Source organism: Egretta garzetta, unplaced genomic scaffold (genome assembly GCF_000687185.1).
Source record: "Egretta garzetta isolate BGI_Z169 unplaced genomic scaffold, ASM68718v1 scaffold287, whole genome shotgun sequence".
Lineage (NCBI taxonomy): Eukaryota > Metazoa > Chordata > Aves > Pelecaniformes > Ardeidae > Egretta > Egretta garzetta.
In genome coordinates, this window is record NW_009260435.1 from 2,508,762 (window position 1) to 2,521,781 (window position 13,020).

Consider the following 13,020-nt stretch of genomic DNA (forward strand, 5'->3'; position numbering starts at 1 on the left):
CAGGTGAGCGTCCCACCACCCTGCTACCTACTGCCTGGCCCGAGGGAAGGCCCACACCCACCCCCCCCGGCTTTATTTTGGCTGCTTTCCCTGCCCAGCTGGACCTGCCCTATGCCCCGTGTTCTGCTGCAGGGAGAATGTGCTGAAGAACCTGGATGACAAGGCTTTTGACAAACCCATCTGCGAGGCCCTCTTAAACCAGAAGTTTTTCAATGGAATTGGGAATTACCTCCGCGCTGAGATCCTGTATAGGTAAGGTGGGGTGAGCACCCGCTGATCTGCTGGGGAGGTTTGGGCTCCAGGAGTTTGCCAGAGCTTGACAGCTCCTTGGCAAAGCTGGCAGGGCCTGCTTGCCTGGTAGACAAAGGCAAGTGCCAGAACCGAGAGTTCAGGCTTGTGTGTAACAGATGGGCTCTCTCAGGTTGAAGATCCCTCCCTTTGAAAAGGCTCGGACCGTGCTGGAGGCCCTGAAGGATCAGGAGCAGGCGAGGAGGAAGAAGGTGGGGAATACCTGGTGCTTTTGCAGGCTCAGCAAGGGGCAGGTTGCCAGCAGACACCATACCAGGGATTTGTTTGCCTGTGGCCCTGCAGGACATCTCAGCAGGACCCTGGAGTCCCAGGAGCTTCTTGCCTCCCGAGCAGGGAGCTGGACTGAGCTGAGAAGCATTCCTGATTCTGGTTTGGGCTCTGCAGCAGTGGAGGTGGTTCAGTTTGCTTCCAGCCCCCAGTCTGGGCTCAGCTGTCTGCCTTGCTCTCGCTCTGCTTCAGGCTTAGCTGGGCACAAAGCTCAGGTTCAGGTCTGCTGTTTCGGGCTTGTTCCAGCCCAGGGTTCAGGGCCAGTTTCAGTTCATGTTTGGTTCCTTGCTCTGGTGGGGCAGAACATTGTCACAAGGCCCTTGTAGAGCTTGCCACAGCCTCTGCCCGCACCACTGTTGGGAGGTGTTTGCTGCTCAGAGCCTTTCCCAACCTGACAGCAGGCATTTTCCCTTCACAACTGTAACACTTGCTGCATGGGATCTTTCTCCTCAATCGCATTACTGTCCTTTGCCGTGAACACCCATCTCTGAGCACATCTGCCCCTCCAACGGAGCGGCAAATGGGGCACAGCAGTTCTGTAACCTCACGCCTGCGGCGTTCATTCACACGTGGCCGGGCTGACAAGCTGTGACAGGATCCCCAGCACATGCCTGTGTGCTGTACTGGTGCCCGGCTGCGCCCGGCTTCTACCATCAGGAAGTCTCTGGGTATATTTGGGATGGGTAAAGAGGAAGGGGCAAGGGAAACAAACACCTTGCAAGCTTAAAATCTCTGGGGAAGGCTGCAGTAGAGCCCACGGCCGAGCTTATGGCCTCAGGGGAGAGGAGGTGGCTATTTTAAAGGAGGCTGAAAACAAAACATGTGACTTGAGGGCCGTTTTGTTTTTTTACGAACTGCTGGTTTTCCTGTGTGCTAGCCCTCTTTCATGTCTTTGTAGCTGCGGGGAATGCACTAATGTGCAGTTTGAAGCCTGCGCATGGTGGGGAGTGTGGCAGCTTCATCCTCAGGAGGACAAGAGGAGATGGGGAATTTGACTGGTGTTGGGGAAGAGGGACCCTGATGAGGGGGCTGGGGCAGCTGGCAAGTGATGTCCCTCCCCTTCTCCACCCCTGCAGAATCCTTCCCTGACGCTGAGCAAGAAGCTGAAGCTGATGCGGGACAACCCAGATCTCCTGGAGCTGTGCCACACTGTGCCCATGGAGGTCATCGCAACGGGTGAGGCCACAGAACAGGGAGCTGGGGAACAGGGACAGCTGGGGCTGGCAGGCTTGGGAGGGCACCCCAACACCATGGTCACCACTTCCACTCTACTTCTGTCCTTTCCCTCTCTCCCTTCCCAGAGAAAAACCTCTTCGACCCAGACCACTCTGATAACTATGCTGCTTTCAAGAACTGGCTGCAGTGTTACTTAGTGCCTGGCATGAACTCCCTGCGTGACCGCAACGGCAGGACCATATGGTTCCAGGTAGGAATCTGGGGTCGCTGCCTGGGGCTGGGTCCCCCTCTCCCACTCCTCCAAGGGGACACCAGCCCATTTTCTGCTTCCTGAGACCACCTCAGCTTTACACTACATGCTGGGGGTCTCCCTCTCCAAACAACTGCTTTGACCGCTAGATGTGGAAGCAATAAGGACCCTTCATGCAGTGGCCAGCTGGCCAACGGATGGTGGGCAGGCTTGGAGCAGAGGGGCTGATTGGGGGAACGGGGGGCTCGGGTGGCCTGGCAGCCCTGTTCCTCCCTCCTGTGCCCTGTGTCTGGGTGAGGTGGCATGGCATGGCCTTGAAGGAGGAGCAGGGGCTGATGGGAGAGCCCCCAAGGTGCAGGGCAGGCAGAGCAAGTCTGACTCCCCTGGCTTCCTGCGGAAACGTGGCTGTTTCCCTATTGCTGTCTTGACCGTGGGGTGGAGAAGGGGCACAGATTCTGCTGCCACTACCTGCAGAATGACTGCGTCCCAGTCAACACTCTGTCACCTTCCTTGCAGGGAGAGCCTGGCCCCATGGCTCCCAAAGGTGAGTGTCCTCTCTCCTCCCCGTGGGACCTGCTCTTGCCTTGGGAGGGCTGGAGCCTGGGAAGGCTGGGGGCAAAGGCAGGAGCAAAGCTCCTTTCCCTAGGGCACTGACAGGCCTGTGACAGCTGTGGCCCTGGGGGACAGAGCCTGCTGTGCCCGAGGCTTCCTACCAGCACACCTGCCTGCCTGGGCACAGCCTTTGCACCTGCAGGGTGCTTTTCCAGGCCAGCACCCACATCCCCTTCCTCACCTGCCAGGCTGGGAGCAGGAGGGGGGCTGCAAGCTGGAACTGAGCAACGTTTTGGCAGGGGAGGGAATCTGGTGGGAGGGGAGCGGACCCCCCTTGCGCCCTTCCTGCCAATTCCCCACCTCAGCCAGCTCAGCTCTGCTCACATCACCCAGGACAGCATCCCTGAAAGGTGACTGTGCCTTTTTGTGTGCTCTCTGCCCCATCTCCTCCTCACCCCACCTAACCTGGGCACGTCTCCTCACACAGGGCAGACATCCCGCAAGAAGCACACTCAGCTGAAGGCAGATCCCAAGGCTCTGACCCCCGAGGTAAGAAGCTTTGTGGTTGTGGCTTCTGCTGGGTCTAGAGGCTGTCCTGTTCCCCATGTCTTGCTCAGGCTGCTCCTGAATTCACGGCAGGGTTCCTACCTGGAGTTTCTCATCAGCTGGAGGCCAAAGTGTGCTAAGCTCAGGCTCTGATGTCCACCCAGGTCACCACACGTGCCTCAAAACGGCACCCCAGGGCTGCAGCAAAATCCCTGAAGTCAAAGACAGCCAAGGAGGAGGAATTGGCTGATGGGCCGAGGAAGGGACGTGCTCGTGGTAGAAGGAAAACGACCTCTGCTCCAGCCTTGTCTGAGCCTGAGGTGCCGGTCAAAGCCAAAAGAAGCCATCAGATGTCTACGCGCAGGAGCAGAGGTGAGGCTGGCGGTCCCTGCAGCTTTCAGATGCACAGGCAGAGGCTGTGGGAGTGCTCCCTCGTGCCAGGGGGACTGGGGGGTGCCAAAGGGCAGGAGACAGCGGGGCTTTGCAGGGCAGAACCAGGCACCCCCTTGCCCTCTGACTTCTTGTTTCCCTCTCACCTTGCAGGTGCAGCCCCTGCTGTGTGAGTGCCACAGGCTGCCCTCCTCCCCAGGGGCATTTTTACAGCCGCAGGAGGAGCTCAGGGAGGGCCTGGCCAGGGCCTGGGTTAGTGCTGGGGAGAAATGGGGCTGCTCTGTACCTGTGCTCATGCCCACTTGCTACCCCTGCATCCTGCCAGCTGGGCTTGGTGATGGGGCTGATTTATCCCACATCCTCCTGCTGTCTCCAGGCATTTGAGGGAGATAAGGGCCACAGACCGCACACTGTGCTGGACTCAGACCTTTCCCGCTGCCTGAAAGTGGATTCCCTCTTCCTTCCCTTCTTCCCTTTCTGGCTGCTGCCTGCATCACTGTTTTTAGCTGACTAATAAAGTATTTTGTGTAGAAATCACCGTGCACATCTTTTTTGTGCTAAGGATAAACCCTCCCTGTGCCCAGCCTCTTCCCCTGATGGGCTGGAGCAGGCTTCCCCTCCACCTCACACACCACACACCGCCCAAAAAAAACCAAGGTAAGCTCTGCCTCCCCAAGTTCCAGGAGTGAGCTCCTGCTGAGGAGGACAATTAAGAGAGCAGCAGCTACAACAGAGCCCTGGGAGGAGGGAGATCAGCGCGGTTATCTGGAAATAAGTTAAGAAAACAGGCTGGAGCTTGTTTTCATGTTATTCTCTGGTTTACTTGTGTTCCCCTTCTGTGAGGGCAGTGCAAGAGGCAGGTGCAGGGAGAGGGTAATGACTGTAGTGTGTCTTTACACTCGCTGCTAGGGTCTAGACAAGACAAAGGCCAAGACACAGGAGCCACCGGGGAAAGCCGCTGCTCCCCAACCCCCCCCGGGGTTGGAGCAGAGCCTGTGTGGGGCCAGCCAGTCCCCCAACCGTACCCACACTTCAGCTAGCTAGGAACTCACTCAAGCACCCCCTTCCCTTGTTCGGCAGGAGGCAACTGTCCTCCTTTCTCAAAGAACCTGATTGTTCTTTGAGCGCTGCTCTCCGAAGGCTAGGTTGGGGGTCAGGGGGAGGCTCTGCCCTTCCTGGAACCGCCACCTCCTTGCACAGCTCTCGGGATCGGGGAAGCCTCAAGCTGCGGTTTGAGCTCGCACATTGATCGGGGTTGCCGTGGCATCAGCAAGGGCGACTGCTGGCATCACTGCCTCAAGACCAGGAGGACTGAGAGCACGCGGAAGGGTGTGAAAGAAAGCCTCAGGCCCCGCTGCTCCAGTGGCAGGCAGCCCCCTGCAGCTGGCCGCTCTAGGAGGTCACAGCTGGGGAAGAAAGCAGCGGGTGAGGCTGAAGTGACCACTCTCCATCCCTACACACTCCTAGCCCTCCAGCACAGACTTACAGCATCGCCTCCTTAACAGGGAGGGAGGTCTGGAGCCAGGCGTCAACCGTGCTGCCGTGCGCCTCATACAGCCGAACCACCAGGGCTTCAGGTCTGTCCTCAGCCTTCGGGGGGCAGTGCAGACGGGATTTAAAGACAAATGAGACATGCGCGTCCTATCCTATGCCTCGGCGTACAGCCCGACCCCAAGTGATCGCACATGAGTGGCTCTGCCTGTGTGCAGGTGCGTTCCTGAGCTGCTGCGGTGCAGCGCTCATGATTGAGGCTGCAGTACCCATGTCCAGATTCGGATACTACTGCGATCCCTGGTGCGAGCGCCTGCCCGGGCTGGCAGAGAGGGGTGCTAACCCCCCTTGTCTGCACCTAGCAGGACACGCAAGCCAGAGGGACCACAGTTTCCACCCAGTTGAGCCTGCCTGCTACCCAGCGTGGGGGAAAGAGCAAGCCATGCTTAATAACAGCAGCTTAACCTGCCTGCCCTCCCCGCTCTGCCCCAGGGACTTGCCTGCTTGACAGTCTCCAGCACGACTGCAGGTGAGCTGACAGAAAAGGTGCTCTGGGCCAGGCACAGGGCAGAACCGGCCGGGACCACGTGCAGGGGGAAATTCAAGTTGTAGGCACGCTGGATCACCCCAGCATCCTGGAAGGAACCTGCGACACAAGAACCTCTAGTCAAGCCTCACCCCTCAAGGCTCACAGGAGCATCCTCCACCCCGCATGTCCCCCCGGGGCCCAGCTCCTCCCATCACTCACCCAGGTGAGGCATCACGGCATAGGTGAACTGGTGGTACGCGATATCTGCCGTGGCATCAGGGGACTTGGGAGCTCTCAGCCTAAGGCAACACGAGGTAGGTGAGACTGGTGTCCTGGCAGCACCCTCTGTCACCCGGTGCAGAGCCAGAGGAGCACTGTGACAAGACAGCCACCTCCCCTTGCTACCTCAAGGCTGGGCCCTGAGGTAGAAACCAACATGCTGCTGGTTTCTGGCAACAGCAAAGACCCTGAGCAGTCCCAGATGCTAAAAAATTCGAAGGGTGTTTTCCCATGAAACTTGCGGCTGGTAAGAGTCAAACTGAAACATGTGGAGTTTCTCTTAGCTTTGTATGCACCCGTAACATTGCTGTTCCTTCCCTCTCCTTAAGCTTCCCCTCCTGAGGCAGGTCTTGGCCAGCAACAGAAAAATTCCTGGGTGCAAATATGGATCTGATCGGTGAAAATACGGATCTGATCTCTCCTGAATGATCTATGAGCATAACTCATAGCAATTACATTGTCTCAGTCAATTGTAATTAAGTCACCTGAAAGTTCTCAGATGGCAACCAGCCACTCAGACTAATACCAGGCTATTTCCTTATTAACTGCAATCATTTAGGACCAGGCATTGCCTTGACTTCCAAGAGATGCCTCAGAAGGCGAAGTGACGGCTGCAGCTCCACGTTCACCCCAAGTCCACTCACAGTGAGAGGCTGAGGATGTTCCCATGGGCCGATGCCCCGTATTTACAATCATTCAGCAGTGCCACCCCGAAGCCGTGCTCGGAGAGATCCAGCCACTTGTGAGCCCACACCTGCAGGAGGTACCGAGGGACATATTCACTGCACAGAGCTGCTGCCTGGGAGCAAAAGCAGCCCCGGCCACGGGGGGAGCAGCTCAGCCCTGGGACCAGACCACCCTCCCTCTCACCTCAAATCGAGCCCAGTCCCAGGACGTGTTCCAGTGTGTTGGCCGCTGGAGGTGTCCAAACTGGATCTCATAGGTGGCATTTGTGCTCCGGACCCGCAGAGGGAACTCCACCTTCAGGAACTTGTGAGCCTCCTTCCACTCAACCTAAATGCAGTAGCAGGAGGACATTACTGCGGGGCCTGACAGGCGGAGGCTGTGCTTACCCTTCCCCAGCGTGCAGCAGCCAGCTTGCACCCAGGCCAGACTAGGCACAATAAAACCATGCTAGAGACTGAACACAGATGAACTGGCAGGTCTCTTTTCCACCCTTGTCCCTCAGGACCCCCACCCTCAGGCTGTCTTCCCCTAAGGCAGAGGAGGACAGGCAGTGGGGGGCTCCAGGGAAGGAAACCCAAGGGGGAACGTAATTCAGACGTGAGGTTCAGCTCCCCAGGGCCCTCCCTGCACAGCACAGACGTTCATATCGTACAGCAGCCGCTGGCCAAACCTGGGTCAGGAAGCGGAGGTAGGGGCATGTGGCATCCAGGATGATCTCCTGGGTCAAGGTGCTGCTTTCCCCAATCTGCAGGGAGAAGCTTGCGCTTCCCCGCAGGCCCCCAGCCAGGGTGATTTCCAGAGGCTTCAGCAGTGTTGTCACCGGCTTCCTAGAGAAAGGGATGAAGGCAGAGCTGGTCTCAGCCTGGTAGATCCAGGTTCCCAAATCCCAGTCCAGCCTCCCACACTTCTCTAGAGGGAATGCTGTTACAGCTTTGTTACAGCTTGGACCAACACGGAGGGAAGAACCTTAGAGCAAAGTCAAAATCCAAGTACTGCATGCGCTACTCCTCTACCTGGTTTCCAAGTGGTAATCCATCACGTCCCAGGCATCCCAGTACAGAGGAACATCATCAAAGAGTGCAAACTGGTTGGCATAGCAGCCATCTGGGATTGACTCTCTGGAAGAAAGTGGGACAGAGAAACAGCAGCATCAGAAGAACTGGCAGCGGAGAAGGACGCGCAGCAAGAAGGTGACCTGAGAGAGGTTTGAGGAGCCCAGTTCCAGTAACTGGGTGACAGACATGCCTCTGGGAGTCCACCAGCCGAAGCGAGGTCAGGTGCCCCATTGCGTCCAGGCAGACTGCAATCACCCCGTTTTCCATGGCAATGGAGCCATCCTCCTTGGGGGAACAGACAGAAACAGATTTCACAGACCCACGCCTGCGGGAGCTGAGTGCCCCAGCTGCAGACCTAGTGTGCGGACTTGCTGCGCGCGGGATTCCCTAGATTTCTCCCCAGTCAACCTCTGATGGGGGTACACCCATCCAAGGACGACTGCCGTTGTGCTTACCTGTTTCCTCACTGCCACGGGCTGAGGGGGCAGCAATGGCTCCCTCACTACAGTGTAGCCCATGCTGGGGACTGTCACCAGAGCTGGAAAGCAAAGGGGTTCTGTTCCAACATCTGCCCCAGACTAAAGTCACAGCCCTGCTGCTCTCACCTCCTTTCATACCCTCCTCTTCTTCATCTATAGCTCAGGGACAACTTGAAGTAGGATAAAGTGCCAAGGAGTGATTTGACAAGTGAGTAAACCCTCCCCAGGGCAGGGAGAGGCAATTTCTTTGTTAGCTGTCTCTCCCCCGTAAGAAATTCCGATACGCGAGTTACCCCTGAGTTAGGCATACCTAAAGTCTCTGCGCCGGCTGGCCCAGTCCTGGCAATCACCTCGGTCCGTTCCCAGGGCAAAGTGTTCAACACGAGGGTGCTCCCGGTGCTCCCTGCCTCGGGCTCCAGCAGTTCCCTGCGTAAGGACTGCACAGCTTCCTCCTGCAGCTGAGTGCCAGCCACGCGGATCTCTGAGCAACAAAAAGGCCTGAGCTGGATCCAGCCAGGCTGTTTCTCATATCTGAGAGCATTTCTGGTGCTCCTGTGCAATGTACACACGCTTCAGCTACTTCCAAGCTACGATTACTAATGATTATTAATTATTATTATTGATTGGTAAGTAATTCAAGTTTACAATCATTCTTAACTTTGTTGTTACAAGACTACAATGAGCTCAACTGGAAAACCATGGTGCTGTAATAAACTAAAGCTCCTGCAAGTGCCCGTGGGCAGGCAGGAGCAAACCTTTGCTGGGGTCTATCCTGCCAGCAGCAAGCAGAGACAGACATTAGGAAAAATTTTGTCCCCAAAAGGGTTGCCAAGCACTGGAATGGGCTGCCCAGGGAAGGGGTCAAGTCCCCATTCCTGGAGGTATTTGAAAGCCGGGCAGATAAGGTGCTTAGGGACAGGGTTTAGTGGTGGGATGGCAGGGTTAGGGTAATGGTTGGGCTTGGTGATCTTAAAGGTCTTTTCCAACCTAAACTATTCTAGGATTCTAAGTCAATAACTTGGGATGTTTTTTTCATCCTTTGGCTCCCCTGAAAATTCCCTGTTGCATCAGCACTATTACAGACATGTGCCCGCACAGGCTGGACCCACAGCGCCCAGCAGTCCAGGATTGAAACCTCTGCAGCCCCACCAGGCAGGACCCAGAGTGCTCCGACGGACAAGTGCCCTCCCAGCCAAACTCTCGGCCCACCTGCGTAGCCTTGCAGGGCATCCTCAACCACGAGCTGGATGCAGCTGCCTGGCAAGACATCATGGAATTGGTTGAGCAGCAATAACCTAAAACAGAGAACTGAAACCAGGTGAGGAAGCACGGGAGAGCTCCAGATTTTTTCTGGCTTAGCGAGCCCTGTTTGCAAAATGGACAAACTTAGTAACTGCTCCTTGTTCCCCCGTTTAGCAAACACTTGAGAGAAAAGGATTTGTTCTGTAGCATCCTTTAAATCCCTTTACTTTGGGACTTGTCAAGCGTCCTCTTAGTAAACCACAGCCATGGGGAGTAAGAGCTATTTTTATTATCCCTCAGGGCTACCAGATATATTGTTGCACAAGTTCAGACAAGTCAAAACTGGCAGGGAATAAGCTTAGGTGGGAAATGAAGCTTCCAGCCAGCAGAGCAGCGAGGCTTTGGAGCTATCTTCCACTGGGAGAATCAAGCAAAGCACCAAAATGCTTTCCAGGTGGAGCCCCGATTGGTTGATGGAAGGGGCCATGTACACACAGCGCTGAAGTACTGAATCCACAGAGGTCCCCACATCCTAATGATGCCCTGCGCTCCCACCCACCCAAGAGGCAGTTCGAAAGAAGAAAGGCTGTGGTCAGCCACCCTTCTGGCTCCAGCTGAACAGGACTGAGAGGTAAGTGAGCATCTCCCACCATCAGCCCACCAAGCTGCTCAGTGCAGTCTGACTGGTCCAGGCTGATTTTGGTGCGCTGGTAGCAAGGATTTCTGCTCAGATTCAGGTGGGGGACAAGGAGCTGTAGGGAATGGGGAGTGGTACCCCGAGAGCAGCCAGCTTTCACGCTGAAGTCCCCAGCCGCAGTGCTCCCTCACCTCCAGAGCCGCTGCAGCTGCCGGGCAGGATACTGGAATGCGCCGCCCCACGCCAGAGCCAAGGTGCTGAGTACTTCGACGTCGTGGAGTATTCGCTCGCACTCCCGATTCCCCTTCTTTATCTGATGTCAAAGCAAGGAGAGAAGGAAGATGCTTAGGAAATTGGTAGCTGGGAGTGGCTCTCTCATACGAGCAGCAAAAGTCCAGCTCCATTGCAGGAAGGTCAGGTATTTGTAGGCATCATGAGTTTGCCATTACCGGGGAGTTATTTTTTGCCATAGATCAAACAAACTCCCAGCACAGGACATAGCTTCCCCTGTCTCTCTTCTCACCTTCCTCCCATTCTTCTGACCCTTCACCCAAGCTCTGCAACCATCTGCTAAAGCGGAGGACATGGCAGTTGTGGACTAAGGGGGCCCTGCTGTGTCCAGGCTTCCTTCTCACCCCTTGAAGAAAGCCTGACAATAGATTCGCCTTTCAGAGTCCTGGCTACAAGGTGGCTCCCACTGCTGAAGACCCAAAGGGCACTGGCCGAACCCCGGAGCCAAGTAGTAGCAAAGAGAACTGAGAAGGACCACCTTGCCCGGGGGTGGCGGAGACAGCTGCCCCCATCCCGTGCGTGCAGTCACCTGGGCCTGGGTGGTGTACGTGCCGTTGTGCAGCTCGAGGAAGAGCTCTCCCACCCAGGTGCAGAGCTGCGACGACTCCTTCTCCAGGACAGAAAAGAGTCGGTCAGGAGTGGAGAACTGAACCCTGCGGGAGAGATGGACAAACAGCGATGAGCCAGGGGAGAAGCCTGCGACATGGCTAATCATAGAATCGTTGAGGTTGGAAAAGACCTTTAAGATCACCAAGCCCAATCATTCCCCTAACTCTGCCATCCCACCACTAAACCCTGTCCCTAAGCATCTTGTCTGCCTGGCTTTTAAATACCCCCAGGGATGGAGACTCAACCCCTTCCCTGGGCAGCCCCTTCCAGCGCTTGACAACCCTTTCAGTGAAGAAATTTTTCCTAATGTCCAACCTAAACCTGCCCTGGCACAACTTGAGGCCGTTTCCCCTTGTCCCATCGCCCGTTACCTGGGAGCAGAGACCAACACCCACCCAACCAGAAAGGGGACGGCCCAGGAACCAAAGCCTCAGAAACCCCAACACAACCACACTCAGCATTCCCCTCAACCTGTTCCTACCCCTCTCCCACTCCACGCTGCTCTCGCTGCCTGCCACGGAGATCTGGGCATCGCCCAGGCAGGGACTGGCTGCCAGGCAGCACTGCTCTGCTGGCCGCTCACCCCATGGCTCTCCTGAGGGCTCCCCGGCAGTCCAAGGCTACTCCATGTACCTGTTCCTGCAGTTCTTGATGGTGGAGAGACTTCTTATCTCCCTGACAATCCTTCCTAGCCCTCTGCTCGCCCCGCTTGCTCCCTGCTGAAGTCTAGGCCTGGCTCAAAACGAGCACTCCTGCAAGGAAAAGGGAAGGGAGCTCTCCTCTCACCTTGGCAGCCCATCCGTGTCATTCATTCTCTTCATCCTGTCCAGCATCTTCTGTGTGGGGCCCCCTCCTCCATCTCCAAAGCCAAAGAGGAGAGCACTGTGGTTCACACGTCCTTTGTCCTTGTTGTTCTTCACTGTTTTCAGCATCTAGGGGGATTTTTGGACAGCTGCAATGCCCTGGCCCCCAGCTCCCCCAGCTCCACACGAGAAAGCCAGGTCAGCCTTTAGGGTGCAAAGCTCAGTCCTCCCCCTCTTCCCTAGCCCAAACTGCCAAAACCAGGCACGGACACATCTCGGAGGCAAGCAATTGACTGCCAGGCAACCGAACACCCTTCGTCCAGCAATGCTGCCAGCTATCCCACTCCCTTCCCAGGCAGTGCCCTCTCCTAGGAACCTCAGATCTGCCCCTGAGGGGCTGGCACTGCACTTCATGTGCAGGTCTGGCGACCTCACTCACCTCCTCCACTCGCCCGTGCATCCCATAGGAGTCACCCGGGGGGAAATGGGTCAGGACTCGGGAACCATCAATGCCTTCCCAGAAAAAGGTGTGATGCTGGAGGGGAGGCAAAAGAAAGTGTGGTCTCTCATACAGCCCCCAGTACCATGCAGTGCCAAAATGCTAAAGCACAGCCCCATTGTCCTGAGGCGTTGCCAGAAGGACATCTCTGGTCATGCCAGTGCGTGCCACAAAGATAAATTCACCCTTAGCTCAGGGTTTCAAGGCTCCCAAACTCGTTTCCCACCCAAATGTGTGCATGAAGGGCACACCTCAATCACATTGGCACAGACCTCATGCACCAAAAGCCCAGGTTTCCCTGCAAGCCCTGTCAAACACACCAAGCCCAGCACCTTCGTCACCAGGGAAGTGCACAGGCAACAGGCACTTCAGAGCCCCTTGAGAATTCAAACCAGACCTTCACTTTTTGCTCCAGGCTGCCCTGACAGATCAGTGCAAGGAGACAGTTGCACAAGGGTGGGGAATGCCACAAGGGTAGGGGACAGCAGAGCTGGGCTTGCTGGCTGCTAGACCTGCACACAGGTCCTTCCATCTGGAAGCAGAAGGAATCTGCAGGCCAGGGGCCCAGCTAGGATCTCTAACCACATCCTTCCTCTCCCCTAAAGCCTGGTAAGACCTTGCTACCACCATAAACAGGTGGCTTCTGGAAGAAAAGCCCGTGTCAGCTGAGCTGAAGGACTGGCTCAACCTGTGGAACCACCAGGTCCAGCCCTGCAGACAGACTCCAGCAACCGCAAGTCCATCCCCTGGCAAGAAGGAAAGCACAGCTCACCGGGAAGGTGTTCACCAGGTTCCAGCTGAGCTTCTGCGTGAGGAACCGCCTGATCCCGCAGCCACGCATCAGCTGGGGCAGCTGGGCCGAGTATCCAAATGTGTCCGGCAGCCAGAACTGGCAGCAGGTGTGACAGGAGCAGAGGGGGGGGGGACCA

General features: G+C 56.5%; 2 protein-coding genes across 2 annotated transcripts in view; one reads left to right on the forward strand and one right to left on the reverse strand.

Moving 5' to 3' along the window:
• The window catches only part of NEIL1 (nei like DNA glycosylase 1), a 4,709-nt gene extending 691 nt beyond the window's left edge, over positions 1–4,018 (forward strand). The window contains exons 2-9 of the mRNA XM_035899513.1: positions 9–252; positions 422–500; positions 1,653–1,752; positions 1,878–2,002; positions 2,519–2,546; positions 3,042–3,103; positions 3,265–3,472; positions 3,644–4,018. Of these exons, the coding sequence (XP_035755406.1) occupies positions 9–252; positions 422–500; positions 1,653–1,752; positions 1,878–2,002; positions 2,519–2,546; positions 3,042–3,103; positions 3,265–3,472; positions 3,644–3,663 (866 nt within the window). The 3' untranslated portion in view covers positions 3,664–4,018. The remainder of the gene's footprint in view (positions 1–8; positions 253–421; positions 501–1,652; positions 1,753–1,877; positions 2,003–2,518; positions 2,547–3,041; positions 3,104–3,264; positions 3,473–3,643) is intronic.
• A 290-nt stretch (positions 4,019–4,308) lies between these two features.
• Positions 4,309–13,020, reverse strand: part of MAN2C1 (mannosidase alpha class 2C member 1) — a 16,897-nt gene continuing 8,185 nt past the window's right edge. The window contains exons 10-26 of the mRNA XM_009643797.2: positions 12,864–12,980; positions 12,032–12,127; positions 11,576–11,721; positions 10,710–10,833; positions 10,081–10,202; positions 9,220–9,305; positions 8,321–8,491; positions 7,987–8,069; positions 7,722–7,816; positions 7,490–7,594; positions 7,147–7,303; positions 6,660–6,803; positions 6,434–6,543; positions 5,730–5,809; positions 5,482–5,627; positions 4,977–5,080; positions 4,309–4,896 (exon numbers count right to left, since the gene is read on the reverse strand). Coding sequence (XP_009642092.1) covers positions 4,779–4,896; positions 4,977–5,080; positions 5,482–5,627; positions 5,730–5,809; positions 6,434–6,543; positions 6,660–6,803; positions 7,147–7,303; positions 7,490–7,594; positions 7,722–7,816; positions 7,987–8,069; positions 8,321–8,491; positions 9,220–9,305; positions 10,081–10,202; positions 10,710–10,833; positions 11,576–11,721; positions 12,032–12,127; positions 12,864–12,980 — 2,004 coding nt within the window. The 3' untranslated portion in view covers positions 4,309–4,778. The remainder of the gene's footprint in view (positions 4,897–4,976; positions 5,081–5,481; positions 5,628–5,729; positions 5,810–6,433; positions 6,544–6,659; positions 6,804–7,146; positions 7,304–7,489; positions 7,595–7,721; positions 7,817–7,986; positions 8,070–8,320; positions 8,492–9,219; positions 9,306–10,080; positions 10,203–10,709; positions 10,834–11,575; positions 11,722–12,031; positions 12,128–12,863; positions 12,981–13,020) is intronic.